Source organism: Triturus cristatus, chromosome 1_1 (assembly GCF_964204655.1).
Source record: "Triturus cristatus chromosome 1_1, aTriCri1.1, whole genome shotgun sequence".
Taxonomy (NCBI): domain Eukaryota; kingdom Metazoa; phylum Chordata; class Amphibia; order Caudata; family Salamandridae; genus Triturus; species Triturus cristatus.
In genome coordinates this window covers 92,987,700-93,014,110 of record NC_140579.1, presented here as the reverse complement: position 1 = coordinate 93,014,110, position 26,411 = coordinate 92,987,700, and the positions used below count along the sequence as shown (strand labels likewise).

Sequence of the window (26,411 nt, the reverse complement as noted above, 5' to 3'; positions counted from 1 at the left end):
AACCAGCATTTGCAATGCAATAATAGGTCTCGCATTTACGCGAGTTTAAGCTATTGGCATTGTAAATGACAATGCGTTGTATTTATGTTTCAAAAAACAAAACATAAATAAAAGGCATTGTGATTTACGATGCCAATAGCTCCAACTCCAGTAAATGCTAGACCTGTTGCATTGCAAATGCTTGTTTTATTAGAACTGCGAGAGTTTCGTCAAGACGTGCAGGGGTGTGTTCCTTGCGCTGACGTCAGTGCTGTGGGCGGGATTAGGAGGGAAGGGAGGAGCGATTGGCTGCCGCTGGTCGCAGACAGTGACGTTGTCAGAGCGCAGGGCACGTGTGTTCAACGGCCACTGGGACTAACGGAGATGCCGAAGGAAGGCCGTAACCGGGGTCGTGGAGGCTCGCGGGCCAGCGCTGCTTCGCGCGGCCCAGGCCTCGCCGAGCAGATACTGCAGGCCGACGTTCCACGGGAAGCGCGCGCCGGCAGTAGGACCCAGCCCTCTGGTCCCGAGGAGAGCTACGTGGATGACAAACTGAGCGGACGCATCCTGCGCCAGGCCAGGGCGCAGCAGAGAGAGCTCGAGGAGGAGCATGGCCCGGGAACGGGCCCCCCTGCGAGGAGAAGCACAGTGCTTGGTACGAGTGAGATGGGAACTATTAATTAAGGCAGAACCATTGTCGGGTAGACGGGAATAAGAAGACATTAGGGCTAACGAGGTATGGCAGAGCTGAATGTGTGTTGCAGATTAAAGTTCTACCTTGAAGGAAAACTAGAGCAGGATATTTTTTTTTTACTTTTAAAGTTTTATATAGCGCTAGCTTGACCCGTAGGTATCGGAGAGCTTTACATACATACTGTAAAGAAAAACAGATGGAAATTGCATTACATAGTAGGTGGCAGTAAGGAAGCAAAACCAGGGATATGTGATTCGGAGATAACTCGTCCCCTGTTCTCTTTCTGCAAGTGAGCGTCCCCATTCTTTAAGAATGATTACAGTGTATGGAATCTTTCATTGTAAGAGCGTAGTTGTGCATCATTACTAGTCAGCTGTAGTATGGCAATTGCTTAGCAATTGCAAGGGCTTTAAGGCGCAAGAGAATGTGACGTTACTCCAAAGCTGCCAGCTTCGGAACTGGAGAACGAGGTTCGAATCTCGGCGCCCGGTCAGTGCCCTGTGATTCTTGGCAAATCACTTAATCTGTTTAATAAACGAATGTGAGTGACATTGTGTAATGTAACTGGTGCTCATGTAAGTGCTCAAGTATCTTAGGTTGAGTTCCTGCTCTGAACAAAAAAAGAAGAAAGGGAGGTTGGGGTCTCTTAAAAGGTGTGGTCAATGAAGCTAGGAATCCTGGTGCAGGGGCGTCACCTAAAGCATGTGAACTAAAATCCTTTGGCTCGGTCTATTTGTACCCTGAGCCCTATTTGGGTATCTGTGAGTTTTCTGTTATTGCATTCAAACATATAAACCAAAAAATATCATGCCTCTAAAAAAACTTCTAGCAAAGAAACGTGTAACCATGACTTTTAAATTCGAAGTGAAAATGTTTCAGTTTTGAAAATACGAAACTAAATTAAAAATAAGTTCTCTGCATTGGACTAGTGGGCTTTGAAGTTCCTCCCTCATGGTCTCACAACTTTTCTCTCTTGTCTCGCGCTGTTTCACAGCTGTCATCAATGTCTTTTTTCACTGTAGACTTCTTCTTTTTTTATTTTTTTAAGGTCTCGGCTAGAGAGCTCATGCGCTGTCTCAATGAGACATATGTTCTATCTGTGGGCATACAGGCTGCCCATCTTCCTACCATTGGTAAACTTCAGTGTCGCTCTAGTTTCCTAGAAGCCATTCTTCATGCAGGCGTCATGCCCTCTTCTTGTGTTTGGCTCTCTCATAGTTCATGGACCTAATACATGTCTCCTTACACTATTTTGCCAATAAATGTTTTTCCCATTGTTGCTTACCCATCTCCCCATACCCTCCTGCTTGACCTGTCTTCCCACTACTTTTCATGTTGCTGCTTTTTTTGTGTGGATGATCGATAGTATTGGAGCACTTGTTCTGTCCTCCATATTGCCATAGTACTAACGCCAGCAGACTGTATTGGAGCACTTTCAGTGCTCACCAGTTACATTACACAGACCTTCCTTTTCGTAGGCGAGGGAAACTTAAGTGATTTGCCCAGAATCAAATTGTTCAGCTAACCCTGAGATTTGAACCTGGTTCCCCTTTCGGTAGCTCTGGCTGTTACGCCACATACTCGATTTATTTCAAAGCCCTTCAACTGTTTCTCACTATCACTTCCGTTCAGCAAGAAACTGTCAACACTGAACAAGCACTTGCAAAGCCAATAGATCTCGGCAATGCCCAAGTGATTGACCTTGTCAATGGGAATGTCTTTTAGGCATGTTTTAAGCAGAACACCTGCTGTTCAGCATGGCTGACAGTCACTGAAAAAAGTGTTATGATGCAGCCAGCGCAGGCCATGTCATAACGCTTTTTAGGTCATGCCTAGCGTTGCAGCGCGCATGCGCTTCTTGCTCTGCTAGACATATTGTCAATGAGATTTCAGAAGGGGACTTGAAGCCCCACCCATCACTTCCATTGGGTCGCATCAACGTTTATGCTAAACAGTGGCTTCCTATTGAAAAGGATGCTTTTTTGTTATCGCCCTTTCTCCTTTTCGTCCGGCCCTAAGAGCACGCACCCGGTTCACGGCAGACAATGGAGTTGCTCAGCCTGCTCTGCTCTCTCCACCCAGCATCCCTCTCCTTGCACTGGTTATCCTAACCTGGGCTGCTGCAGGCATAGATGTGTCAGCCATTCAGTTGAGACTGATTATGATTGCAGCAGATGGGCTGGATTTGACAGCCAATCCTAAGCAGTTTCTTTAGAGCTGGGGGAACTAATAGGCCCCTCTTTGCAGGATCGTGCAGGGATCGGGCAGCAGCGGCCCTCCCCGATGTGGAAAGTGCCACCTCCCTCGCCAGCGGCCCTCCCCGAGCGCATTTTCAACATCCTGGAGCCTGAGAGGAGCAGCTCGCCAGGCACACAAAGCGAAAGAAGAAGCCGGGGGTGGGGAGGGGTGTGAAGCTCAGCCTGCTGGGGCTGCTGCTGCGCTCTCTGGCTTGCTGCTGGTCTGGGCCCGCTCCCTGCCTGGAAACTTTATCCACTCTGGCTTCTGCCCCCTGCTTCCTCCAGAGTCGCTCGTTCCACTCTGGGATTACAAAGTTGTGGTTGCAGGATGCGTGAACTCCCTGCTGCCCTGACCATGTTTTTCCACAGAGCAGTTATGTCCGCGCGCTTCCTCTTTCCCAGAGAAGGTCTACAGTGTTTGCACGCGGATTGCACGCTGCCCTGATCGCTGTCCAGCCGCGCGCCCCCTCCCAGCACTATTTCATAAATTTAGTGCCAGCTTCAGGTTGTGCGTCTTTGGTATGATACGTCATGCTGCCACGGTTGCTGCCCTGACCTATGCATTTATTTCCAATGCACATGTCCCCCTGTTTTGGAACAACATATTGATTTGTAATTGAAAAGTGCATTTGTGTTAGTCTTATCCCATGGTGTTTGAATTGCTATCCTCAACTCACACAATTCTTTGACGTAAAACCGCATGGTGGTGTGTGGGGGTTTCAGCCCATTCTGTGTTTGTTTTGATTGTGTTTCTGTACAGATTATGACTTTGCCAGGGTAGCTGTATACAAGCTGCCATTGCTGTCCGATTGTTGCACTGCTTCGCCCCATTGCCGGCCACATTTTATTTTGCTTTGAGACTCTTTTCTGGACAGTGAATGGACCCTAAACTGCAGCTGAATAATTCTGCGTCCTTGTGAGGAAGTGCCAGGGCTGAGACTGGCACATGGGTGACACGGTTACGCATTATGCTGGGCAGAGACTGGCACGGAAAGGGAGCTTTCCGCTCCTTTACCCTACTGTGTCCTGCTCAGCCTATGAGTGGACATTTACATTGAGGGTCCAGGCTTTGCTACTGTATGCTTGTACCCCTGTGAAGCCTCTGACATGCACTATTTTAGTAAGAGTGGCTCTGTGCTGCCCCCTGCTGTGCCTGTGACTGGCACCGGAGAGGGGGTTCCCCTGGGCCCTGCTGCTCTAGCGGGACAGGTTAGGGATTGAGACTCTACGCCCTACGTCACCCTGATTAGCCCAGGACTAGCAGTCACATCTACTGCTATGCTGTGCTCTGCTGAGCCCAAAAGTATGGACGGAATAGTGCGGGGTAGAGGAGGGCTGGCAGCTCTGTTACACTTAAACCACGGCTATTGCTGGCACCGAGGTCAGAAAGGGTCCCCGTCTCCACTGTTGTATTTTGCCCCACACTGTCAGTGTTGTAGTGCATAGGAGGAGGTGCCCCTCGGGTCTGCTGCTCGACTGAATACCCTCTTCAAACTAAACTGCTCTGCAGCTGAACAGTACCTACGCTGGCCTGAGACTGGAACAGGTTGTACTTTTAGCCTTTCAGAGTTGTAATAAATGTTCTCTAGCATGGATGTGCGGATTTTGCCTAAGCTGCTGCACTGGAATACCCTGGAATGAAGGAAATTGTGACTTTTAGTAATAATGTGTATGGGACACTGGCCAAATATCCGGATTAGAATTACTTGCTCTGTGCTTAAAGGGGCATTTCATGACATCCACGCTAAATGCACAGGAGAGTGTTCCCTTGGGCTCCAAGGGGGTGGTGCAAAGTGTGCTGCAGGTGTTTGCTCAGGGGTGCAGCAACTGCAGTTGCACGGGGGCCCAGAAGCTCGTGGGGCCCATTGAACCGTGCCAATGCTGTATTTTACTGTCCGAACCGTGGCCACAAAGGGCTATTTTCTTGCTTGCAACATGGTCCATGGCACTTGCTACGTTACTCCCCACCTTAGACCTGAATAACAGCGCACAGCTCTGCACACACACACACCCACCCACCCCACTTCGGACTTGAATCATCATCAATCAGCTCAGCACACACACACACACACACACACACACATACCCCACGCACACAGCTCTGCGCACACACACACCCCCCACTGGTTTCTTGGTTATTCGAGGGACGCACGTGGAAGCCATCAGGTGCTTGTCGTGCTGGACGTGCAATGTTGAGGCAATAGTGAAACGGTGCGATAGCTGTGCCAGATGTTTACTAATCATCAGTCCATGACGCATGCACTGCCCACAGTGCTTGATGGCGCCTGGCATGCCACATGTCTAGGTATACAAATCCTGTACATCTAGCAATACAACAACGAATATTATACAGTCCTGTCCCCCTGAACATTGGAAAACAAGCATAGGCATAGCAATAGGTCTCGCGTTTTCGAAACATTAACATATTAGTATTATAAATGACAATGTCTTTTATTATTGCAGGTTTCTTTAACAAATCATTAAAAGACATTGCCATTTACAATGCCAATAGCTCAAAATCTCGCAAGTACGAAACCTATTGCATTGCAAATGCTTGTGTACCCTTCCTCTTTGTGAAAGGACCAGTACCATTTACAATACCGATAACTCACACTAGTGCAAATGCAATGCTATAGATTTTGCAGTTACCAAAAAGTTAGCTATTGTCAGTTTGCATTAGAGCATTTTCTTTGTTTTTTTTACAAAGGCAATTTTTTTTAAACCATTTCAATGCCAATCGCTCCAAATAATGTAATTGCGAGACCTACTGCATTGTAAATGCTTGTTTGTGTTAGGAGGGGCGAGTCAATCATCTCAACATGGGGGGCGTAGGGACTCTGTGTTGGCTCAACATCCTGTGATTCTGGACTTTCAGCCATGTTGAACAGCAGATGTGCTGCTAGACAACATGGCTAAAAGACATGCACATTGACATGGCCGAGACCTGTTGGTATTCCAATGCTTGTATTGTTAGCTCTTTCTAATTACCCCCAGATCTAAAACCCACACCTTCACCTGCAAACATTGCATTTTCTTTTCCTTTTGTCACTGTCCACATTTCAGCAGCTGTGTACCTCTATACGCTTTTGATTGTCATCGCCTGGGGCGGTCTGCAGAGACGCCATGGATTGGATTTGCATGTAATGTGAACACCTTTATGACCCACTGGCTAGCACTATGAGAAAATCACACTGCCTTCAGCCTAAACTCGAGTCAGTCCTTGTCCTTCACAAACACTCGCCTACTTGAACTGTCTTACCCACCTACTTGAACTTGCCCAGACATCTAGTGTTGGTTCGGTTCACAGTAAGCACTTTAAATGCCCAAAGCATGGAAAAGCCCAAAGAGATGCATCTGGAAAAACAATCCCTTTTTAGGGAATGCAAGATGGAAGTATAACTTGAAATCTAAATGAGGGCTGCATATCTAACATGGGTAACATTAAGGCGTTTAGTCACTTTAGAGAAATTGATCAGTATTTTGCCTGTTCGGTTGAGGGTATTAACACAGGGCCCTGTAAGTACCAGTTTTAAAAGAATAAGATCTGGTGTTGACCCAGACCTTTTTGATTTGACTAAAATTAGACCTGAGAAGACTCACTGCTTTAAAGCCCTCTGCTTAGCTACTCCAGTTGAGTGGTGTTGTGGCATAAGGATGCATTCTGTCAGTGCGAGTTGGGAGACCATGTGAAAAGCTGTTTCAGCAGAACGCTTAACTGTCCCTCAAAGATCTAAAGAACAATAACAAACTTTTTAGATCCTTTTTTTCAAACTTATGGTCTCTCAAGGGAATTTGGTGAGAGACTGCCCCCTGGAGAAGATATGTATGCTCTTTTATTGAGATTGAAATGTGTGGCCTCCAGCAGGCACATTCATTTACAACTCCCCAAGCTGTTCTACGTGGATAAAAAGAATGTTGCTGGCAGGATAATGCAGATCTTGCGGGAAGCAACCGGAGCTACCTTACTGTAAAGCGGTCAATGACTTGCAGCATTCGTATAACTATTAGCTACGCGCTCTATCGACAGCAGGTACATCAACCTGAGTAGGAATCATATTGCCATTGTAAAGTGCAGCCTGCAAGTTACTAGCTTATTTCTGCTACAAGAGCATTAACCCACCTGGCCATATTACTAGTGTTAGATATTGTGATCTTCAAATTACACACAACTTTGGCAGAAGTGCTCAGAACGCTGTGTTACCGTATTGTTACACAGTTCTGAACAAAAATAATCTTAACTCAGAGTTCAAGTGTATCCTAGGCTTCTTGCATACAGCAGTCAGATGTCTTGGTGCTTGATCTTCTTCCTTTCCTTGCATTTCCTGTTTATACGTGACTCTTCCTTCCCTTATCCTTCCTTTACTGAGTCTCCCTCTTTCAATCACAACCTACTTTTCCTCGCTCTTCTTATCCCATTCCTTACCCACTATTTTCCCTTTTCTCATCCGTGCACATCCACCCTTCTCTACCCCATTCCCCCCGCCTCATTCTTCACCCCTGAAAAAGAAGTGAATTGGCAGCGCATGGATGGGAGGTGAGATATGGGATAGGGGAAGGAAGGAGAAAAGAAGATCACGGCCTTCCATTCTCCTACCCTCCCTAATCCCATATCTCCCCTCCCTTTCATGCGCTGCCACTACTTTTCCCTCCATTTCTATTGCCCTCTTTGGCTCCCCTGCTTATAGTATACCCTTTACTCTGTCGCTATCAATGCTTGCGTCAATCTCCTCTACCATTCATACACTTCGCTTCTGTCCCTTCTTACCTTATTTCTCTCCTGTTAACACCCAGAACTTGCTTTACCCATCCCACTCTTAGCCCCATTCGCCTCGTCATGTGTTCCTACCCATCCTATAATCATCCATCATGTACCACATTCTTTTCCTTTGTGCAGCTGTCAGTGCCCTATCCCACAATCCACCATTGTAATCTGCAGACCCATGGTGCCAGTTACCTTTGTCTACTACCCAAGCTGTGGTTTGGAAAAGTAGATGTGGAGCAGTGACCGGTGGACTGGTAAAAGGGAAGTAGTAGGTTAGTTACCTGGTACATCATGACCAACCTAACTTCAACATTGCATATCTGAGCTAGGCTTCTCTATGGGGTCCCCATGCACAGTTTGCTGTATTCCTGGTCTGGAAATGTCTAGTCTTCCTGTCTCTCTATTTAAATTTTCAGCAATATGGCCATCCTCTTCTCGCATGCATGTCCTAGACAAATGTAGTGGGTGTTGCTTGGAAACAAAATCCTAGAATTCCAACTGCTGTATGTGCCCCTTTTCCCAGCAGTAGTACCGGACTCCTTACTGTACATGGACCCGTCTTTGGGCTGGCTCTAAACTTGCTGAAGAGTGGTGAGATGTTGGCAGAGAGTCTGTAATCTGTGGCTTTAGCCCCCCCCCCCCCCCACCCGCTTTGATATTTAGTGACCACAATATTACCCGCATTAGATATCAATCCAAGACCATCGGTACCTTCCTATAGCACCCTATATCCATGATCCATAATCCCTAACTTTGCTACATTAATCCTTTGCTCATGTTTCAGGGGCGAAAGAAGATTCTGACTCCGATGATGAGTGGCCTTCTCTGGATAAAGCAGCAAATATGGATCAGGGGGATTACTGCGAGGACCTGCAGGTAAACCCCGAAGATGAGGCGGCCATTGAGAAGTTCATGAACAAGAATCCACCGATAAGGTAAAGAGTAAAATATTTATTTGTGTAGTGCTCCATTTTAAGCCAGTAAACTTCCTTATTCTACACATTGTTTTCTAAAGAGGATCATTCTAAAGAAACCTGTGATTTCCACCTCGGATCCAAATAATTTTTGGATGACCTTAGACATAGTGTAGTCAACAGGATAGGGGAGCCTTAAGTTCACAAGGGCTGTCAGCAGCGTTCAATACTTCTGACAATGCCATCCTGCTCTCCAGAGTACAAGAGACATCTGTGCTGTGACTGGTTGTCAGCATGCTGGTTTGAGCCATTTCTGACATGCTGTACACAAACCATTTTCCTTCCACCCTTTAAGCTTCAGTCTAAGTTATCATCTTTTGGGTTACCACAGGGATCAGTATTGTCTGGTACTTTTTAACATCTATTTGGTCCTCAGAGTGTAACTCTCACAGGCTATGGGCATACATTTCTACATGTATGCTGATGATGCACAGCTTGTTTTTAAACACCAGCAGTCAGATTGCTCTGAAATGGCCTCTGTACATGCCCTATTTGATCTGGCAACAATTCTCACTAGTTTGCCAGTGGTTGGCCACAAACTTACTGAAATGTATTCCAGCAAAAAACAAATTAATAACAACCAGGAACAAGGTGAACACAGTGCTTCCTTGTATCTGGTCCAAAGACATGAGATCCTGTCCTACATATGGACAATTATGTGGGTCAGCGTAGTCTCACTGGAACCCAGCAGACAACTGAGGGTGAGATACTTTGTCGTTGTCGGCTAGTGAAAAAATAAAATCGACTGAGGCGTGAAACAGAAAATAACCAACAAAAAAGTTAAATGAAATACTAAAGTAAGCAAAACGTCTAAAGGATGTTGCACTAGTTCTGGGGGACGGTAAGGGGTTCAGTACATAAGGTGGGAATTGGATGCTTGAATTTCCTTTTATATTGAAATATTTTTTTTATTAAAGAGCACACTACACAGATTAAAATTGAGGAAGACATCCCTGTCCTTCCCCGGAGTTAAAATCAATGACACTGCATCACAAAATATTAAGCTAAACGCCGTTAGGTATTTAACTCTGATTGGCCCTAAGGGTCCTAAATTCTTGATTACTTTTGCAAACCATTCTCGTTGTGCCTTCGCACTTTCACCTTTGCTCCATACCTGGCACCTCGGTTTTTCATGATCAGCCTCACAAAGGAAGGATTATGCTGCTGCAACTTGAACTAAGTCGCTGTGTTTCCCCACCTGCTACCAGACAGGTAATCGTAGGCTCCATTGTCACAATTGCTTTTTCTACTGAAACAGGTTGGGGAGAATCTTGTTGAGAGCCACTATCTTTCTCTTATGGCCCTCTATTACTTCCTGTGGAAGTTTTGAATGCCTTCGACTCACTTATTAAGTGTTGTCTACTAGACCTTGCATGCCCTGTCTGTTGCAAGACATATTGTTAGCTTACAGTGGGCTTAGAGCCTACTATTGATTACCATTGTCTGTTATTAGTGTCACTCATTTATTTGCTGCTTATTAGTCAGTTTCTGTGGCCTTTCCTTCGTCTGTGTACACCTCCCCTGGAGTATGAAAACATTACTTGGCCTTTCACTGCTCGCTTTTCATGAACTACTTTCTTCTTTTTGTTTATGCAGTCCATGAGACTGCAAGTTTTCCAGCTGTTCCCCCGTGTACTACTTCTCTGCCACTCTCCATGTTCCTCTCACATGTGTGCTTCTCGCTCCACTTTGCTCTCTGTGCCCTCCGGGTTTGCTTCCGCCTCCATCTGTGTCAAATCTGCCACCCCCTCATGTTGCTTCAGCCCCCTATACCTTGTTGCTTCCCCACATATGCTTTAAACAAAGACTCAACCCCCCACCCCCCCTGCTTTAGGTCTTGTCTAGGCAGCACTTGCGCTGTCTCTTCAAAACATTCAGGAAATCGTCATGAAGCTCCGCCCACTTTGCTCTCATCTTTCTAATTAGCTCCTTTCCATGTCCTTTGTAAATTGTGGCTTTCTATTGGTCAATAGTCCTAGTAGTCCCTCCTTAGTACCGCCTTGTCTCTTCTTGTAACCTCTCTTGAGGACAGCCGCGCTACATTTGTTGTTACTCCCTAGGTTTTAATTACAGCCTTAGAGCACTATTTTCTTAAAGGGCTTTCAGGCAGGACACGCTTGGTCCTAAGCAAGGCTGGCAGTGGTTACTGACTCATTAGGACATCTTGCTTTTATATAAGACCACCTACGAATTTCCCCTCATCAGCTCCACATAGATTACAACCCAATCCTGAATTAATATATTAATTCTATTGCCACATTTCAAAGCTACTAATTGGATACTCTATATGGATAGCTATTTGAATGTGCTCGTAGTACAGTCTTGCATGCAATGCATTATGGGTAGGGTGGATTTACCATATCTTCTGCAGGGTGCAGTACCATATGTGGCCAAAGGAAGTCCCAGACCTCTTCTGGCTGCATATGGTACTGCACCACATGGCTTAAAAAATGGCATTTACAATGGCATTAGCTCCAACTTTGCAGGGTGCAGTACTGTATGGGACCAAAAGAGGCCCCCAGGGACCTCTTTTGGCCACACAAGGTACTGCACCCTACAACAAGGCTAGGCACAAAAACATTGGCATTTATGATGCCAATAACTCCAACAAATGCGAGACAAATGTGTTTCCAGTGCAATAGGTCTCACATTTGTTAAAGTTAGAGCTGTTGGCAGTGCAAATGCCAGGTTTTTTTTTTTTAAAAGTTTTTTTTATTCCACTGACAGTAATGCTATGCAAATATATTAACTACTCTGGTAAGCAGATTCATACGCAGCCCCAACCCTTTAGCGATTCACACATCCCAGCCTAGGGAGTGAAAGGCTCTGGGAGAGTGTCTCAAGGATCAATGATTGGAATCTTCATAGAGAACCGGAGAAGTTGTGGTCATCTTTGACGCCATCTGACTCCACCCTCTAATTGCCATTTGATCGTTTGGTTCATATCTTGGAATATGATTGCCCCCGTTAGTCCATGGTACAGGGCCTGTTTTGCACATGGGTCTGCTATGTTATCTTGTGGTGTGTTGTGTGGTTTGCATATTCTATGATAGTCACGTGTTGTGGTTAGTGGTAGGAGATGGTTTTTGATTCTAGTAGTGTTAGTTTCCATGAGTTTAGGTGTGAACCTTATCTTGAAGATGGGACGAGCTGGGTTTTCAGGCATTTACAGAAAATGAGATGTCAGTCTATGTAACAATTGTGTTTAGAAACACAATCCCCAAATTTGCCTGCTGTAACCGATAAGGATCTCCCACTTAAATGGACTCCGTAGTAATGGTGAAGAGGAGCTGTGCAGCCATTTATCTAAGGTTGCGCTTTAGCCTTTATATTTTGATTTTGCAGTGGAGAAATTCAGTCCAATTTTATGACTTGCTCTGTGGGTAATACATAGTGATTTGAAAGTGTAGCGGAGTGATACTGGTAGCTAGTGATGGGCTTTTAAGAATGATGTAATGTTTCAGCAGTTTATGTGAAGTTAGGGGTCTTGTGACTGCATTTTCTCTGATCTTGCTAGGGGAACCAAGATAGAAACAGATGGAGTAATCAAGTCTTGAAAGGGTAATGAACATAATAACTTGGTAACTTTTGCAATGAAAGCTGGGAATGGGAAGAGGCACTAAAGAGAGGTGAAAGCTATTTTGACCACATATATGCATCTGGGCTGGCAGTTACAAGTCCTCCTATCCTCTCTTGGGCTAACCTCTTCTCCAGACATGCCTTTTAAGCCTTCAGCACCCGACTTTGCCCCTGGTGGCTTTTCATAGAAAAACTTTACATCGATACTGTGATCGTTGTATATCTTTTGATCTGTGAATAGCTTTTGGCCTCCTTGTTGCTTGCACCAGATCTTTCATTCCCCGCCTCTCTACCCCTCCCACAAGATCAACTTCAAAATCGAGCCATTTAAACAAAATGATCCCTGCTGTACAGAAGCAAGCAAAAAGCGTTGATTAAGGAAACGGACATGATTATTGGAGGTTTGCTCTAGCTCCTTCTGGAGATCTATGTACTCTGGCACACTGACAGTTACTGTATATAGCAGAAACTACACCCATTATTATCCCAGAACAGGACATACAGACGGTCCTAAGAAATCGGAGGTTCCCGGAAAAAGTGAATTAAATCATTCACTGACTTGGTAACCTGATCAAACATCTGAAAATTCAAATGTCCTGATGAGAACCTGTAAAGTCTTTCACATCTTTACCACCGCTGTATGTACAATACGTTATGAATATTTAATGACACATCTGTATTATCTTTGTTAGTGACTACCTTGCTTGAGTGACCGCACAGCACTAAGCTGTTGTATGGCATTTTGTAAACAAATGCTTAATGTTCTTACAAAGAGTAAAACTAAGACATGTCAGTCGGGCACCACTGTTATCGTAGTTGCAAGATCTTTGATGAGAATTATACTCTCAGTTGAAAAGAGCAGTTACCCAGAGTCCCTACACATAAGGGGCAGCAGAAACAAAGGTTGCTCTATTTACGTCAAAGGGAAGCTTCTTCACTGACTATGGGGAAAACAGACTCCTTGTCCTGTGATCAAGGCTGCAGGACCAGACCGGAAGTCACCATTATAATTCATAGATTTATATAGCGCGGCTGATCACCCGTGATGTGCAATCCCAGCTCAGTGGGCTCTCTTCTACTACAGGTGGACGCTGGCTGATATCATCATGGAGAAGATAACAGAAAAGCAAACTGAGGTGGAGACGGTCATGTCGGAGGTGTCCGGTCGGCCAATGCCACAGCTGGACCCCAGGATACTAGAGGTGTACAAATGTGTAAAGGAGGTAATAAACTGGAAGAGAGTGGCTCTTGGTCAAGAGTTTTTCAGTAGACTGTGTGACATTTGATACAGGTGGCTAGTAGTATTCTGGTGGTTAGGAGGCCCAAGTCCTCCTAACCTCTCGTGGGCCACCCTCCTGTCCAGCTATGCCTTTAAGCCATCTGCACCTGACTCTCTTCATGGTGGCTGTCCTAGAAAAGCTGCTCATGGAAGAACATGTGATCTGCTGGTTTCATAAAAAGAAAGCCACATTTTGTTTTCTATAGGAACATAGTGTGTTATGCAGATTTGTAGAGCGCTGTATCACCTGGCAGGGTATCCTGGCGAAGAGTAGGTGAGAATCTAAGCACACCTACAGCCTAGTGGGACTACTCTAAAAAGCTAGGTCTTCACCTTCTTGCAGAATTCAAGAAGTGAAGAGGCTCTTATGGGCAGCTCCAGGTTGTTTCACTGTTAAGGAGCGATGGAGAAGGCTCCAGGAACATAGTGTGGGTGCTTCGTAATTCACAGTTTGAGAGCAGTGTCTCAAATAAGAGTATCAGGGATATTCCCAGATATCAACGAGGTTAAGTAGATGTGCTGTGCCAAAATGTGATGGGGAGCAGAACTAATGCAAGTACAAAAAAACAACCTGAAGAAAGTTGTAGCTAAAACAATGAAAGGAAATTACAAAGGTAGAGTGTAAATTGAGGCAAGCAGAAGCTGCAACTTAGTCTTTGACCTGTTTTCTACAACTCCATCGTTAATAGGGACTCTTAGCAATAGGTAGTGTGGTTTAAAAAAATTTTTTTTTTATACAAGCCGTTACAGTCCATCTGATTCTAGAATTGGACTTCTTGGGCAATGTTTTCCCAATTGTATTTGACTGAATACTCTTGCATTAGTAGCCATTGTTTCTAGACAGGACTGTCTTGTGATTGTTTGCATTTTTTTTTATCGCGATACTGGGGGGGGAGGAGGGGGGGGTCTGGTTTCAGATTGCTTTTGCCACTTGGAGTCACGGAATACTGGGAACATGGTTGGTGAGGAAACTTCTTTTCATACTGGTTGGGATGTGCCAGTATCTTGTTCTTGAAGAAAATGTATTCCTTTCCCCTTCTGTATTCTGCAAATGCCAGATCTTATATTGCTTTCACCGTCAGTAATGCAAGGCCTTTTTCTGCAGGTGCTTTCAAAGTACCGGAGTGGGAAACTCCCCAAAGCCTTCAAGATAGTGCCTGCTCTATCCAACTGGGAACACATTTTGTACATCATGGAGCCAGAATCATGGACAGCCGCCGCGATGTATCAGGCCACTAGGTGAGTATAAAGGTATGTTACAGAATGTCTTTTTATAGTTGCTTCTTTGGGTACTGGAATTAGAAAGGTGAACATATTGCTGCTTGTGTCAGTGTTTAATGTTACATTTTAAGGAGTTTTCCACTCTAATAATGCCATCAACCCCGGTATGAAAGCATGCATCATTTATGCATACTCTGATGTCTGATCCGCAAGTTTCCTCTAAGCTAGCTCTTAATAGTTGAGGCAAAACCTAAGCCAATTGACATGTAGGTGTAACCCCCACATATTTCTCCTCTAAACATAGAAGTGGTGATTCTTGGCATACCTACAGTGACACTTTTCCCCCTAAAGTCCTTACCTGGTCCTCCTAATACTCGCGCATTTTTACAAAGGTATGTTTCTCCAACACAGAAATAAGCAGGGAGCTTCCTTTTGGAGTATAGTATAGTAACGTGTATAATGCAAGAACAAAAGTCTAGAAATCCTCTATTTTGTAATGTGCACGTCATTCTCTTTGCTGCTTTCTTGTAGGATATTCTCTTCAAACTTGAAGGAGAAGATGGCCCAACGATTTTATAATTTGGTCCTGCTGCCCCGAGTGCGGGATGACATTGCAGAGTACAAACGTCTCAACTTCCACCTCTATATGGCCCTCAAGAAGGCACTGTTCAAGCCTGGTGCTTGGTTCAAAGGTTTGTTCTTGTGAATCCCTGCTTCTTAAGTAGTTCTGTTGAACATAGTTCCCAGTCACTGCTTAGCACACATCGAGTACATTTCATTGGTGCCCCTTTTACATGTCCTAGTATTGTTTGAAAGAAACATGAAATGAGTCTATTGTGCGAATTGATTCAAATCTAAACTTCTGAGCTAAAAAATGTTGTAACATAAAACATAAAAATGAAGAAAAAAATCTTTATTCGCATCTGCTTGTTCTAAAAGTCTTTTCTTCCTGTGTCAAATGCATTTTATCCCTTAACAGACTTCTTCGGGGCTTAGTATAATGTTGGTATACCTATCAGCCGAAGAGACCGAGACCCACACCCCTTGCCAGTTACGGGCTCAGATGCCTACATATGCTTGGACACGACTCGCTGCCGACAGTTCTGAAGAGGGAACAGTGGAATTTTGACATTTAAACATTGGATATTCCTATATTATTAGGACTAGACACAGATCGCACAAGAGTACTGAATATGCTACTTACCAGTATGCATCTGTTCTTGGCATGTAGGGCTGCTGACATTCATATCTGTGCATAGATCGCCGCCTAGTGTTGGGTCCGGATGATTGCACATTGTTGTCCTGGAAGAGTCTTCGAAGTATCACGAGATAGGTGACTCCTCCCCTGGACCATAGTGCGCATGGGCATCCTCAGATTGTTTTTCGCCATTGTGGCGGTGATGGAGTAGATACAGTAAGTAATGACCATGCTATACAGTAATTCTGAGTGCTGCAGCCGCTACAGGCTCCGGGGAGGAGGGTGGGCGATATGAATGTCAGCAGCCCTACATGCCAAGAACAGATGCATACTGGTAAGTAGCATATTCAGTTCGAGGCATGTGGGCTGCTGAATTCATATCTGTGCATAGAATAGATAGCAGTACCTCCGTTAGCGGCGGCTACCTGTGCCAGCTGCAGCAGTCTGAAAAAGAGTTTTGAGAACAGCCAGTCCTACAGCTGCCTGCTGTTTTGAGTGTACATCTACACAGTAGTGTTTGGTAAATGTATGTATAGTGGACCATGTGGCTGCTCTACATATTTCCTGTAAAGGGATGTTTCCTAGGAAAGCCATGGACGCCCCTAACTTTCGTGTTGAGTGGGCTCGTGGGGGAATAGTTAATGTGCGTTTAGCTTTTTGATAGCAAATGTGAATACATTTAACGATCCATCTGGCTATAGCTGCTTTGGAAATGGAGTTGCCCTTGTGTTGTGGAGAAAAGGCAACGAAAAGTTGTTTTGTTTTCCTAAAGTCCTTAGTTCTGTCTATATAGTACATGAGGGCCCTTTTTACATCTAGTGTATGGAGCATTCTCTCTGCGACATTTTGTGGATTTTGAAAGAAAACAGGCAGTTCAATAGTTTGATTCATGTGGAACTGCGATGTCACTTTGGGCATGAATTTGGGGTTGGTACGTAGTACAACTCTGTTTGCGTGAACCTGTATGAATGGCTCTTGAATGGTTAGTGCCTGGAGTTCACTAACTCTTCTTAACGAAGTGATTGCCACTAGGAAGGCTACTTTCCAGGTGAGGAATTGAATCTCACATGAATGGAGAGGTTTTAAGGGAGGACCCATTAGTCTGGTGAGGACCAAGTTGAGGTTCCACAGTGGTGCTGGTGGGTGTCTTGGGGGGATTACTCGTTTGAGTCCCTCCAAGAAGGCTTTGATGGCAGGCACTCTGAATAAAGAGAGGTGCTGCCTGTTTTGGAGATAGGCTGCTATCGCGGTTAAATGGATACGTATTGAGTTGTATGCCAGATTGCATCGGTATAGGTGTAGGAGGTAACAGATGATGTTTTGAATGGATGCGTCCAGCGGGTTAATGTCATTGTTTTTGCAGTAAATGACAAACCTCTTCCATTTAGCCGCATAGCAAGCTCTGGTAGTGGGTCTTCTGGCCTCCTTGATGATCTCCATACAGTCAGGTGGCAGGTTTAGGTAGCCAAACTCTAAGACTTCAGGAGCCAGATTGCCAGGTTCAGCTGTTGCGGATCTGGGTGCTGAATTTCGCCATGGTTCTGCGTTAAAAGTGCGGGTTTGATTCGCAGCCTTTGATGCGGCACCACGGAAAGTTCTAGAAAGGTGGTGTACCATGGTTGGCGCGCCCATGTGGGAGCAACTAGGGTGAGTGTTGTCGCAGTTTGCGTGCCACCAGCGGTATTAATGGCGCTGGGGGAAAAGCGTACGCAAATCTGCTGGACCAGTTCATCCATATCGCATTGCCCTGTGACTGTGGATGTGGGAACCTGGCGGCAAAGCTTTGGCATTTTGAGTTTTCGTTTGTGGCGAATAGGTCTATCTCTGGGTGACCCCACTGTTGGAAGTACGGTTGGAGAACTGACGGATGTAGCTCCCACTCGTGCATCTGGTGGCTGTCTGCTGAGCAGATCCGCCATCTGGTTGTCCTTGCCGGGGAGGTGTTCCGCCATGAGGAATATGTTCCTCTGAATGGCCCACTTCCACATGCGCTGAGCCAGATGAGACAACTGTAGAGAGTGTGTTCCTCCCTGCTTCTGTATGTAGTACATGGCAGTCATGTTGTCCGTCCGGATCAACACGACTTTGTTGCACAAGTGTACTTTGAATGCCTTCATGGCGAGGAAGATTGCCATCAGTTCCAGAACGTTGATGTGCATCTTCTTTTGTTGTGTTGTCCATAGTCCCTGCACTGTGTAAGTGAGTACATGAGCTCCCCAACCCTGGGGAGAGGCGTCCGCTGTCAGTATTATTTGTGGAACAGGCTCTTGGAACGGTCGGCCCTTGCAAAGGTTTTGTGGATTCCACCAATGCAGAGAGTTGTATGCCCGACCGCTCACCAACACTAGGTCTTTTAATTGCCCGTGAGCCTGATTCCATTGACGTTCCAAGCACTCCTGAAGCGGGCGCATATGTAATCTCGCGTGCGGTACTATGAAAATGCAGGAGGCCATCATGCCTATTAACTGCATGAACACTCGCGCAGGAAGGGAGTGTTGAGGTTTGAACTTTGACATCAGCAGTTGCATGCTGTTGATCCTCACTAAATTTGGCTGAGCTGTGGCTGCCAGAGTGTTTATAGTCGCGCCCAGGTACTGTCGTACGTGTGCGGGTTGGAGATGTGATTTTGGGTAATTTAGTGAGAATCCCAGACTCTGAAGAAGGTGAATGGTGAGGGACATGTGGCTGGCACATTGCTGGGCTGACTTTGCCTGAACAAGCCAGTCGTCCAGGTAAGGGTAGACGTGAATGTGTTGTCTCCGTAGATGTGCAGCCACTGTTGCTAGGCACTTGGTGAAAACCCTGGGTGCTGTTGTTACTCCGAAGGGGAGAACTTTGAATTGATAGTGATGTCCCTGAATAGTGAACCCGAGATATTTTCTGTGTGATGGGTGTATGGGTATGTGGAAATACGCATCTTTGAGGTCCAGTGTGGCTAGGAAGTCTCCCTGACTGAGTAGCGGGAGAACCTGCTGTAGGGTGAGCATATGGAAATGCTCTGAGAGAATGTATTGGTTGAGGGGTCTCAGGTCTAGTATAGGTCTGAGCGACCCGTCCTTTTTTGGGATTAAGAAGTACAGAGAGTACACCCCTGTCCCCTGCTGATTGACGGGCACAACCTCTATTGCACCTTTTTGCAGCATACTTGGCACTCCCTGCTGCAATAATGCCAAGTGCTCTACGGACATAGGACGGTGCCTTGGCGGTATGTTGGGTGGAGTGGACGTTAATTCGAGACAGTAACCGTGCTGGATAATGTCCGTGACCCACCTGTCTGTGGTGATGGTTTTCCACGCAGACAGGAACCGTTGGAGTCTCCCCCCGACAGGTGTTATGTGGTCGGGGGGAAGGGAGAGGGCGTCACTGTTTGTTTTTGGGGGAGGACCTGGTGTTGCCGTAACCACGTCCTCTGCCCTTGGTGCTGGAGCCACGATATCCACCTCTGTTGGTTTTATCATAGGTACTTTGTGTGCCCCCTTTAGTGTACTGCTGCTGTGACCCCTGAACTCTAGCTGCTCCTCTACTCCCGGGGCGACGAAAGGAGCCACTACGAAACTGCTGTGTTTGCAGAGCCCCCATTGATTTCGCAGTGTCAGTGTCTTTTTTTAATTTTTTCGAGGGTAGTGTCAACCTCGGGGCCAAATAAGTAGTCGGTTGATTTAAGATATTGTTCTGAATCTCCGGCTTGAAGCTTGAGATTCTCAACCATGCGTGCCTTCTCAACATGACGCTTGTGTTGATTGCCCTCGCCGCTGTGTCGGCAGCATCCAGGGCGCACTTGATGGATGCATTGGTAAGGAGTTGTCCCTCCCTGATGAGGAGCTCCGCAGCCTCTTTATATTCATCTGGCAAATGTTGGAGTAGGGATTCTAGTGTGTCGTAGTGGGACCTATCATAACGGGCCAGGACCGCCTGTGTGTTGGCAATGCGCCAGATGTTTGCTGCTTGTGCTGCAATTCGTTTGCCTGATGTCTCCAGCACTTTGGACTCCTTGTCTGGGGGAGGAGCATCACCTGTTGTTTGCGAATGGGCTCTTTTGCGAGCATTAGCAACCACCATGGAGTCCAAAGGTAACTGACCCCTAATGTACATAGGGTCTCCGGGTGCAGGCTTGTATTTTTTTTCAATCCTGGGGTTCAGCACCCGTGCCCTGGTTGTTTCCTTAAAAATGTCTTTTGCAGCTTTGAGAACTCCTTTTAACATGGGCAGAGTTTTGACCGTTCTTTCGGAAGAGGCGAAAGTGTCCACCAAGAAGTCTTCTTCGACAGTGGCAGAATGGAGTTCTACTCCATGATTGGCAGCAGCCCGTTCTATGAGGGCATTGAAGGCAGCAGTGTCCTCTGTGGGAGATGTCTTTGTGCTGTAAAGCTGCGTGTCATGGGTATCTGGTGCGGTACCCTGGTCTGTAGGGTCATCCCATGCCTGATCTGGGTCTTGCAGGTGCTCATCAGGATCGACATCCCCAGGGTAGGTGGTATCATCCCCTACATAGTCCTCTATAGCGTCTGTCTCTGAAGGCGTAGGAGAAAAGGACTGTGGATCCTGATGGGAGGGTTGAAAGTGTTCATGAAGCACTGGCTCCGACCCTGCTGGCAATTTGTGCTTGAGAGGGATTTTGTAGGAGTCCAATCCTCTCTCTGGCGTGATTTTCCGCTTGCGGAGCATCAGCCTACCAGTGTTAGCGTCGATGGAATTGTGGCTGTGAAGGCTCAATCTGTGTGTCCAGTGGATGGGGACTGTGTCTGGCAGACACGTGTCCGAATTTCGAACATTTTCGGCGCCGTGGAGGGCGGCAAGCCAAACGTGATGTTGGTTGGCGCCGAGGGTGCTTTTGGAGCCTTGTGCGTGTCGGGGCCCGACGTAGAGCGGAGGGCTGCCCGTTCCCTGATGCGTTGCAACGATGCCGCGACCTGTTGTATGGAGAACGCAGATAGCTCCTTGGAACCGGTCGGCACCTTGGAGGTTGGTGTGGATGCGTCACCCGACGTTTTTGCAGCCATGGGGTCATCGATCCGAAGGGAGGTATCGACGCTCGTTGTAGTCGACGACTTGGCAGGCGCCGCTGTTTTCGACGTCGACGCAGACTGGGTGGCCACCGTGATTTTGGTGGTCGGGGCCGATGTCTTCGGTGCCAGAGGCCGAGGCGCTTTGCGGGGACCGAGGGCTTTCTTTTTGGGCTCGGCACCCATATCCGCTTTGGTGAGCTCGGCACCGAAATCCCTTTTCGTGCGTTCGGAGCCGATGGCCTTTACCGGCGTCGAAGGAGTGGAGGGCTTCGTGCCGATCACCACCAGTTTCACTTTTGGTTTCGATGGAACTGGTGCGACGATTGGTTTCGGTTTCGCTGAAGGGAATCCAGTCGTCTTCGGTAATAATGGCTCTTGCGAAATGTTCGAGGCCGGGCCTGAAGGCGGGGCCGAAGAACCGTGAGATTGATCTTGGGTAAGGCCCGAAGGCGATCCCTCGACCTGAGCCTCAAGACGACATGTTTTTGGCCTCCGTATCGACGGGTGGGCCTAGCTCCTCGCTGGAGCTATCTTCCTCGGCCCCAAAGGCCTCACTGTAGTCTCCTACCTCTTCGACTTCTTCTCTGTGAAAGATCACCTCATCGTCGTCTTCCGATCGGGAGTCGTGTTCGAAAGCGGGGCTGGAGTCTACGTCTTCCACGCTCTCTGCGTCCTCGTCGCTGAAGATGTTGGCCGGGGCAGGCGCCGATTGCTGCGCCTCTAATCTTGCCGCCCGTCGATTCCGGAGAGTCTTCTTGGAGCGGAATCGGGCACAGGCCATACATTTGGACTCATCGTGATCCGGTGAGAGACATTTGTTGCATACCGGGTGGACGTCGATGTGTGGGTATTTCGCGTGGCATAAAGGACACCGTTTGAATGGAGTCCTCGATTCCATCGTCGATCGAAGTTCGATGTTCGGACCAAGCGGATCCGAAAAGCTGTAAGAAGGTGCTAAAGCACTAAAGAAAGTAGTCGAAACCGAACGGGAACAGTACCGACAAACTAAAGGCCTTTTGGCCTTAAACTGATTTTTCCTAACTTGAGCTAAGATAAGCACATCCGAACCCAATGGCGGAAAAAAACAATCTAAGGATGGAGAGGATGCCCATGCGCACTATGGTCCAGGGGAGGAGTCACCTATCTCGTGATACTTCGAAGACTCTTCCAGGACAACAATGTGCATCATCCGGACCCAACACTAGGCGGCGATCTATGCACAGATATGAATTCAGCAGCCCACATGCCTCGAACATGGTAATTTTGAAAGTTCAAAGAATGCTACAAATCTTGTTAACTCACTCTCTTTGGCTGATACGTCAACATTATACTAGGCCCTGAAGAAGTCTCTGTTAAGGGACGAAACGAGTTGGCTGCAGGGAAGAAAAGATTTTAAAAGAACAAGATGATGGGAATAAAGATGTGTTTTTAAAAAAAAATAAAAAATTATTTACAAAAACCAGGGTGCAGTCTGTACACTATTTTGTAATGTCCATATATTTAACTAATGAATTGCGGGTGCTGACCATCTTTGTAGCTTACTTTATGGAGCTGTGTTCCTGTGTGGAAGATTACGAGGTTGATCTTCCCGATTGATGCACCACTAGTTTTAACTAAAAACCTTACTCAAAGTGTTGTGTGCATTGATTGCTTCAGCCTTATTTTTGTAAATCACTCCTTTAAAACTGTTTCTGTTCGGGGAAATCTGAGAATGTAGTTTAGCCATGATTGTTCCATGGTTATGCTGTATGTTGTTTTTTTTCTTTCATTGTGTGTAGATTGACTGGTGGGGGGTGTACTGTTCTTTTATAGAGATTGCGGTAAGATGAAACTTGAATCTATTGGCTAAACTGCCAGGAAACACTAGGGATAGATCATGGTATTTTTAGTCTGTGTTGGACTGTAATGAATTTTACCAGTTCTTCCACTGTTAGAACACTCTAAAACGTCAAGTAGAGCTCACTGAGTTACTCTTTTCCTTTCCAGGTATTTTGATCCCCTTATGTGAGTCTGGCACCTGTTCCCTGAGGGAGGCTGTGATCGTGGGTAGCATCCTTACCAAGTGCTCTATCCCAGTCCTGCACTCTAGGTAATGACCATGGTTCTTGGTATGTTCTTGTCCCCTCCCCTTGAATGCCACTTATAAATGACTGAATCTCCCTTCTACTCTTTTCACCCTTATTAATAAACTTGGCAGCTTGGCCACCTTCAAAAACCTCTCGCCTCAGAGAAACAGGACTAATAATATACAATTGCATACAGGGTGCAAAAGTACACACATGCAGTAGAAGAATGGTAGAAGCAGTATGTTGTATTTTTAGAAAGACTAGGCACAAGTTTGAAGCATTCTTTTTTTGTGAACTGGGGTACAGACATTTACTAAATACTGGTTTGGAGAGCTACTGAAATTACGTAATCTTTTCCTTACATGTGCACACGCATTGAAGTTTCAGCAGTACTGATTAGATTCCAGCAGATATTATTGAAAATGCCTTAAACATATATAACTTATATCCAGGTTTGGTGGGAGTCTCATTTGTTCTGTGTAAACGTGGACATGGTTGGGTAGACAATCAAGAGCCAAGTTTGTTTCGGTGCATATTCGTGCCCGCTCCCTTGTTCCCCCACCCACCCCAACTGGTGGCAGGAATGATGGGGTCTGTCTGCTAGTCGTAATGGCTCTTTTCTCCCTCCCTCAGTGTTGCGTCCCTTCAGGTATTACGGCTTCTGGTCCTGTAGGCAGGCAGTGAAGCTTTGCTTCAATCCTGTTGACGTCCAGCTTAACTGCCGGCTAGCAAAAGTCTTTGAGACGGTAACCAAGAGACTGAAAAACCTGTCGTTATCTGAAGTATGTTAAAAGTAAGAGTACAAGGGCTTCAGGAGGGAGCTCCCGAAAAAGGAATAATAACACTCTATAGTTGTACAATTATTTTTACTTATTGCCCAAAGGTTAAGAAAATGCTTCTCACATGTAAAATTAACTTAATATCTTACTTTAGTTGCACTCGCATTTTAAATCATCAAGCCTCAAATTTGAACAATGGACTTGGTCAAGCTGGGAAATTAATGGTAGTTATTGTCAGTTCAGCACTACTTGAAATACAAGAATCCAGGAGTATTATTTTTTAAAACGGCCAATTGCACAAACCGGGAATATTTTATTGATCTTTTTAATGCTGTTTTTAAACGTAATAATTTGTGTTAATTATGTAGTTGCAAAGATTTTAATTAATCAAGCAAAAATAAACATGATCTTATCTTACCCTCCCTCAGTGCTGCCATGCTGAAGATTGCAGAGCTGGAGTACAGTGGAGCCAACAGCATCTTCCTGCGTCTCCTCCTAGATAAGAAGTATGCACTGCCCTTCCGTGTGGTTGACGCTTTGGTTTTCCACTTCCTGGCTTTCCGTTCAGACCAGCGGACGCTGCCCGTTCTTTGGCACCAGTGTCTCCTCACTTTTGTTCAGCGCTATAAGGAGGACTTGTCATCTGAGCAAAAGGAAGCGCTACTAGATCTGCTACGAACACACACTAACCCACTGATCTCTTCTGAAGTGCGTCGTGAGCTGGTGAACTCTACCTCGAGAGACGCAGAAGGTGCCCAGCCCATGATGTTTGAGTGACCAAGGAACTATGTGCCCATCAGACTGCAAACTGATCTATTCTCTTCATGCTCTTGGTGACTCAAGCCCTTGTTTGTGGTGGATTTGCTGTGCTGACTGACCTTGATATGACTACTACAGAGCTTCGGCCTAGACTCCTGTTGCTGTTTTGAGATAATAGCCGTTCCTGGGTTACAAAGTTGTGCCCCACTGAGGTTATGCTAATGATTGCACCAGCTGAAGAGTCAGTCTCTCATCTCATTGTACCAGGTTTGGTTTTGGACATTCGAGGTATTACAGTTTTGCAAAACAACTTGTAAGATCTGTGGAAATGTGATGAGGCAATAAATGTTGAGATTGTTGGTAAGAATGGTGTCAAGCAGGACTGAATTCTGGAATTGTGTGGGGAAAAAAACAGATGGGGGGGTGTTATGCTGTACAGGCATCCGTTTCTCACCTCCTCTGATATAGCTCTGCCTGATTTCTCTGGTATTCCGCCGTGCAGCATATGCTTTTTCTAAAAGTCAGTGCACGCTGAGGCAGCATCGCTGGGTTCTGTGGCTCGGTTGCCTCTTTCGCCACCCCCACGTTACCCTATTAATTGGAAAGCTGTAACAAATAACTGTAGTTCTGTTTTCTACGAAGGAGTGACTGCAAACTAGGAGCTGTAACTGTTTAGTCTAGGCACATAACTAGCTTAAACTGCAGGCTAAGCTGCTCGGCTAACTCCACCCATCTAAAAAAAAAAAAAATTTGATGGACTTGACTTAAACTCTGTCTTGGTCCTAGAATGCAGACAAATTAAGATGTAGCCTATATAGCCTAAGCCTGCCTTTATTTGTGACATGTTGACAGTCTTTTAATTGGTTACTGTGAAATTGTTAATTAAACGAAAGCTGGGGCCATTTTATTGAAAATGGTATTACAAAAATAATGTGTGTATTGGTACAATATGACCTTGTAAGCATTGCTTGTGATTACAGATCAGTCGGCGACTAGTTTGAATAATTTGACTGATTTATATGTGAATCTAATCAGTTGATGTAAAAAATAGTTTGTTACAAGGGAGGTGAGTTCAGAAAGTTTATCAGTGTTTAAGGTTATGCCTTGGATGAGTGTTAGGGTGTGAAATGTAATTTCTTAGCTTTTGCATTTGAAATGTGTCAGTTCTGTTAAGAACACATGTGAGTGCCTTTTTTCCCTTTATTTTAAAATGCAGCAGGCTATTCAAAACAGCAAAACACATAAGGACTGAGTCTTTAATAAAAAAATCATAACATGACCTCAATTCAACAGCCAGTCTAGAGGCCCCCTCCCTGTCAACCATTTGTTCTCTTTTCGTTGGTAAATCGTCACGTGTTAAACTTTTCACCACGCAGTCACTCTTGCTTGTTTTCAATACCTTTTAAAAACTATATCGCATTTCAATGTCTGAACTGTATATGACAACCATTTTTAATAGACTGTCCAGCACACAACGAAAGTAGTTTTCAATTCAATGCAATGTCTTAAACTGACGAACTGAAACATTTCAGATGTGAAAGGAAGGCAATCTTATATTTTAGGTCTAGGTGCTAGGATTTATCACAATAAATAAGTTACTTGCTGTAATAAAAATAGATAACTACCATTGATTGCTAATAAACCTATTACCCAGGTTAGACACATTCTTGACGTAAAATTGCTTAAATGCTGATTTTGAACAACAGTCCACACATTTCATAAAGTCTTCTAAGTGGACACTGGTTAGAATGGACTTAAAAGTCATAGCGCCTCTCGGTGCAATCTATGTTGCACATTCAATATCATTGCTGGCTTCTGACATGATCCACCTTACCCACCTGGCCACACTGGATCCCTAAAACAGGGCAAATGTGTTTT

At 45.6% G+C, this 26,411-nt stretch overlaps 1 protein-coding gene across 1 annotated transcript; it reads left to right on the top strand.

Annotated features, from left to right (window-relative positions):
• The first annotated feature begins 298 nt into the window (after window positions 1–298).
• On the top strand, window positions 299–26,147 carry LOC146869590 (bystin-like). Its single transcript, XM_085606767.1, has 7 exons — window positions 299–634; window positions 8,457–8,607; window positions 13,310–13,448; window positions 14,610–14,743; window positions 15,257–15,417; window positions 22,916–23,018; window positions 24,203–26,147. The coding sequence occupies exons 1-7, from the start codon at window positions 364–366 to the stop codon at window positions 24,549–24,551; spliced, it is 1,308 nt and encodes a 435-aa protein (XP_085462893.1). The 5' UTR covers window positions 299–363; the 3' UTR covers window positions 24,552–26,147.
• Window positions 26,148–26,411: the final 264 nt, after the last annotated feature.

Bases quoted from the DNA above. Each gene is read 5' to 3' on its own strand.
- LOC146869590 (XM_085606767.1), top strand. From the start codon at position 364: ATGCCGAAGGAAGGCCGTAACCGGGGTCGTGGAGGCTCGCGGGCCAGC. The intron at 635-8,456 runs GTACGAGTGAGA...CTCATGTTTCAG, and splicing joins GAGGAGAAGCACAGTGCTTG to GGGCGAAAGAAGATTCTGAC. The intron at 14,744-15,256 runs GTGAGTATAAAG...GCTTTCTTGTAG, and splicing joins GCGATGTATCAGGCCACTAG to GATATTCTCTTCAAACTTGA.